The sequence below is a fragment of the Lepisma saccharinum genome, chromosome 3, assembly GCF_977018435.1.
Source record: "Lepisma saccharinum chromosome 3, izLepSacc3.1, whole genome shotgun sequence".
Lineage (NCBI taxonomy): Eukaryota > Metazoa > Arthropoda > Insecta > Zygentoma > Lepismatidae > Lepisma > Lepisma saccharinum.
The window spans coordinates 22,617,154-22,623,125 of record NC_139231.1 but is presented as its reverse complement, the minus strand read 5'-3'; the positions used below and the strand labels follow the sequence as shown (position 1 = coordinate 22,623,125).

The window sequence follows — 5,972 nt, the reverse complement described above, 5'->3', positions numbered from 1 at the left end:
TAACATTACATAATAATTCCAATTTTGTATTAGAGTTTATTTCATGAAAAGCACTCGCATATGTACTTTTTTCTGTTTGTCTGAAAAACACATGACAAGGTGGTCTTAAACTTTTGGTAGAGACTGTACAAGGAAAAACCACTCAGCAGCTTGCATCCCCATTGGGAGGTGCTTCATGGTATTGTGTGCATGAGTTTCGATACAACACCTTCCAAGTCAGGAACGATGAGAAATGTCTGCATTCTGTTGAAACAATGTATTGCATGAAATTTGTTGTATTTTGCTTCCAGGCACCATATCCACAAACTACAAAGAACAAGTTGGAGGCTCATTTGCTGTATCTTGGAACTGGGGTGGTTATAGGGAAGGTATCTTCCAAGGAAAAGCAATAAATGAAAACTTGTCTTAATGCTTGTGAAGAAAACTGGATTCCAATACGCATGAAACTGGCAGACTCCCAAAGCTTAGAAATAAAGGGTCTGTTTTATTTGATTTCTTCAGTCTCCCTTTCACCTTATATTTTCTTGCAGCTAGTGTCGATTTCAGGTTCCAACATCAACTGAAGAGCTGGACTGACTCGCACAAAGCAATCGTTGTCACTGAAGGTTTTCAATGATTCTATTGAACGTTTAGTGGCTCTTATATTCAACTTCAATGAGTCAATAACAAGGAAAAAAGTGATACTGGAAGCCTAATTCAGGTCGTCGAGCACCATGGAAGTCATGTTTCAGACGCTTGGATTTAGATTTTAAAGAAACTGATTTTCAAATTAACACCGACTGAATATTTAATTTTATCTAATTTCTTTTTGTAATAAATTGCAAATATGTAATAAATAAATGTATTTTTGTGATAACAAATCATTTCATAGCGTAAATAGTACAACCTTCTTGTTAATTATTGAATGCAATATTGTCGTCCCATATACCGCATATACGAGGGACGTTCCGAAAGTAAGTTTCGTCATTTTTTTTCACAGGGAAACTTTATTACAAACAGAAGAATACAATGTCATAACAAAATACAATCTGTTGGCTATTTTTCCACAAAGTCGCCACCGACATTGATACATTTGTCGTACCGTGAAATAAATTTCAAGAAACCCTCCTCGGAAAAATCGGGGCCCCGAAGTGACGTCCCAAAAGTGCTGACTTCAGCGCAGGAAAAAGGTGGAAGTCTGATGGTGCAAGATCGGGGCTGTAGGCGGGTGATTCAATCTCTCCCATCCCAGACGACGAATGTGTTCTGCAGTGACCCTTTCTGTGAGGGGTCTTGCATTGTCGTCTAAGAACAAAACCCCTCGACCCAAGAGCTCTGGTCTCTTGCGTCGAATGGCGGACTTCAATTTGCTTAGTGTGTGGCAATAGCATGCCGCACTTCCATTTGTGACTACGTTTCCAGCACACGTCTTTCTGCCTTACTGGTTTGCACTCGAATGAGCTCGGAGGGCTTCCCCTATGGCACAGTGGTAGCGTCGTCGCCTTGTAATCAAGAGGTCTCCGGTTCGATACCGGAGGCACAAGTGGTTCGGATCCCACTTTAAACTGTAGGTCCAGCCTTACTGTGCATAAAGTGGACTTAAAACACCAACTCAATCAATCGAATGAGCTCCGGCACGTCGGTCTGCTTGTTATCTCTATTCTGCGGTACTCTGCGCATGCGCCATCGCTCCTCTGCTCTCGCTCCTCCCGTCGTGAATTCAAGAAAGATTGTCTTTTGTTATGGCAATGTGTTTTCTCACTTTGTAATACATCTTCCCTGTGAAAAAAATGACTAAACTTACATTCGGAATGTCCCTCGTACGTTACATTACCATATGGTAAAATTTCATGTCACTTGAGCAACCTCTAAATTTTTTCCAATTGGGCTGAATTTTTGCAGTCAAATATGTTCATGGGAAAGAAGAATTAGCAACTACGCGAAATTAAATTAGAAAAAATATTTTTTTTTTGGACCACCCTAATATATAATATATTGATGTGTGACAAAGGTTTTAACGAGATACGAGGGATGTCACTTAGAGATGTAGCAGTAAAACAAAGTTCAACTGGGTTCTAAAGGATGTGGATAGCCCTCCTTTACTCGGTGAAAAGGTAACGAAGGCGGACGAGCAAAGCACACTCACCTTATGGGGTAGCGATCCCTGTGGCGTCTTGGACTCTGGTGACAACCACGGCACGAGCGAGGCAGTTACCCCGGGCAACGGGCGTAGGCAGTCAGCACCTGAACGGTGGCGCGCAACCACGATAACGTTTGCACACTCCTGATGTTTCCATTCGCCACGTGCCGTGTTTCTGATGAGCTTTCAGCTACCGTGCCACGACTTTCTTCTTTCGATCAGGAAGAGCGACCCGGTAGTTGTAGTTGATTGGGTCAGTGTGCTACAATTCACTTGGTTTTTGCTTTAATTTTTGATGCCCGTTCGCCTTCCCATTATGTGTGTGTGTGTGTTTAAGTTTTGAGTTTGTAAGTCTATTGTGTGTACAGAGAGACTAAAACCGGGACCGGATCTACACTTATAGAGTGATTCTGAACCCCTATGTGCCTCCGCCAGGTATCGCATCTGGGACCCGTTGTTAACAAGGTAAATATGTAAAAGTGTGTGTGTACACAAACATAGACGCACACAATACGACGCGACACCATCCCTAATTTATATTATGTAGAATAAATATAGTCTCACCTTGCTCATATTCAAATTTGCAAGCTTATAACATTGCATTATACGCCTTACTATAGTGTTGTCTATTAACTAATCCATACCTTTCATTCTTGCAGGCTTTAAAAGGACCTTGCAATGTCTTCGGAGGAACTGTGGAGGCTGTTGGAGTGTCCTGTGTGCTTGGATATAGTAACACCTCCAATATATATGTGTAATGTGGGACATCACGTCTGCAGCCGATGCAAACCCTCGTGCCTGCACTGTCCAGTATGTCGATCTCGGATTTCAACTATCCAGAATTGTGGAATGGAATCGATTGTGAAGGACATCGTGTTGCCCTGCCCCTTCAGGGTACTCGGCTGCCTCAAAACCATGGAGCTAAGCGACAGGAACACTCACAGAGAGTGGTGCCCGGCTCAAGTCTTGAGGTGCCTACATCTTGGTTGCACTCGAAATGTCACAATAGCATCGATTGTCGATCACTTGGAAACAGATCACCACGTACCAAAATTTAATAGACGCCCTGCAAATTCAAGTCGAGCAGATTGGTCATTCAAATTTTCAGACATATCGGCAAAAAGCTCACAAAGAATTCGAATATATACCATCACGAACTTGGCCACTTTTGTTCTTCAGCTTGTTGAAAATGAGAATGGTTCTGTCAGGTACTGGTGCCAGCTTGTTAGTCCTACTGGAGGAAAGGAAAACTTCACGTATGAGCTTGTCATGAAAGCTAAATCTGAAAGGGAGTATCACTTCTCTGGACCAATGTTTCCGATAACGTTGACTTCTGATCAGATAAAGGCTAGAGGAGCCTTCTTAACTCTGAATGCTGATGAAAGTGAAATTCAAATGTCTGTAAAAATCACCAGGATGAGCTCTGTTCAGTCAGTTAACTTTTAATGTTAACTTACAACTCCATTCTAATCACACTTATCGTGTCCAAGCATGGCTTCTATTGTGTGGTGCACAGAGTGGAGGCTCACTTATGCATAGAGCCAACCAGATATTTATGGTGAATATGATATCAAGATTTCGGTACAAAAACTGGGCATATTTCACGATGAAAAGCGATACATAACATGGCATTCCAGTGTTAAAATGGCCAATAAAAATCTACTTTAATTTAAAAACTATATATTACACAAGATTAACATTTCAATTCTAATAGCACAATTATATAGATTAAGTTTATTCCTGTATAAAGGAGTCAATTTTTGCTTCTCAAATATTTACAGCAGAATTAATACATTTTCCGTGATTTGCGTAACTCACAGGATATTTCAGACCTCTGAAGGTGTCTTGTCGGTAAATAGAACCTAAATTTCGTCTTTAAAAGTTTATTTCACATTTTGCAATTCATTTCGTAATAAAACATGGTATCAAAATGCACCTCACACATTTCAAAAACATGAAAAATTGACATTACAATGTATTTTTTCCCATTTCATGTTTTCGTCCAACACGAAATGAGCATGCCCCTACTTATGCACTCTAAAATATGGACAAATTTCCTACTTAATCTAAAATTTCATTTTTTTTTGTATATTTTATACTCTTTCTTCTTTTCTTTCTTGCTATTCATACTTCTTTAGCAGTCATCTTTCTTATTCCTTCCTTGCTTCCTCTCTTTTCATTAACTTTTCTTATGCTCTCTCTTCCATTTGTAAGAGAAATACAAGAAATGTCGAAACCATAGTTTCTACAAGAATAACAAGTGAAGTACCTCGAATAATACATACTATTTGTAGATATTTTTTCTAGTGAATTTCCAAAAAAAATGTACAACTACACCAACACGACTGCAAGGTATAATTTTAGCGTCAATTACTACAAGCTTACTACATTGTTCAAATGCTATGTGTCTATTTTGCAAAAATAGATGCAACCTACAATATATTTGAGCCAAATTCATGCAAAGACTGCATTTCGTATTTTTTAAATTCTTGTAATATCTAGAAAAACAAACGGGACCCCAGTGACATTGAAAGTAGTGATCACATTAGAAATTCCGTTTTTCACATATGATTAAATACTTTTTTGAAGAACTAGAGAATATATCTAATTTCGTTACTTTTATATATTTAAGTGAACCTCCTGCTTTGGTAAAACTTTCTCCAGCATCTATTCCCTGGCAGGAAACTACAAAATTTATTCTTCCATAAACAGAATTAACTTTACCAAGTTTTTTTTTTAAAATAAGAAAAGGACGCACAACTGTACACAGATTATGACGACTATTCATTCACATTGTACAAAAAAATATTATTTGCTAGTACTATAGTTACTGGATACATGCACATGTTTATATCTTTAAAATTCGAAAAATTGAATGATGAGTATTTAAAATGTGGTAATAATGAATATTTCACATTGCCTGTTACCATTAAATACACATTTTTTTGCACTCCGAAGACACGCATTTGTAGCCATTTGTATAAAAGGTGAACATGAACTCTGTTCAATGTTTACATATCTGATATATTTTAATGTATTCCGAAATTTTCTTCTCTGAAGGAGTTACTGAGAATGTAGCTACCTCTGGTAGTAAGTTCTATGATAAATATGGCGCTACGTGATATTTTTACAGTCTTTGGTTCATGGAATAATGAATTAATTGTTTCTGCACATTCGCAGATAGAAAGAAAATGTATGAAGTGAAGTAGCATTACACAAGGTATAAAGATAAATTTATGTAATCATTTCCTACATCATAATTGTAGTATTTACTTTTCATTAGTTTTTTAACTAGAGGATTTTTCTTGTAATGTGCATTCCTATGCATATCTCATGGTGTTTTATTTATTTGTTTTTTTTCTGGCATATATAACTACAAGGGTATAGATGTTTGATGTAATTTCAGAAGACACTATTATAGTGTTTTCCATTTTTGTTTCAATTATTCTTATTCGTGTATTGAAGATATAGTTTTATTTCCTGTGAGCGAAGCACTTTTCTTTACTTGAAATCCTGATTTGTTTGTAAAAAAAATACATTTTCCTAAGTGAATTACATAATTTACAGAGAAGAACGAGAAATAATACAGTTGATTGTAAAAACTGTATGCATTCCTTATCTTTAAGGTAATGAAGAATTGTGTATCTACTTGTATGAATATACACGCAAATGAAGTGTAATTGTGAAATGTTGCAATATTTTTCTAGCTAAAGCTTTAGGTTTCGTTTCCTGTAATAAGAATGTGTGTTACATGTTTCAGTTTTGTAGTCGAGTGCAGTGTTGTAAATTTTCAACAAGGCGAACTTTTCAAAGTACTGTGTTTCAAAGTTGTATACTACTACGTACAAAAAGT

The 5,972-nt window shown here is 37.3% G+C and overlaps 1 protein-coding gene across 1 annotated transcript; it reads left to right on the top strand.

Moving 5' to 3' along the window:
* The first annotated feature begins 2,797 nt into the window (after positions 1-2,797).
* On the top strand, positions 2,798-3,565 carry LOC145985484 (uncharacterized). Its single transcript, XM_083119555.1, has one exon. It carries the CDS (start codon positions 2,798-2,800, stop codon positions 3,563-3,565), a length of 768 nt encoding a protein of 255 aa, XP_082975681.1.
* The last annotated feature ends 2,407 nt before the right edge of the window (positions 3,566-5,972 follow it).

Coding starts and splice junctions, on each gene's coding strand:
- LOC145985484 (XM_083119555.1), top strand. CDS start 2,798: ATGTCTTCGGAGGAACTGTGGAGGCTGTTGGAGTGTCCTGTGTGCTTG.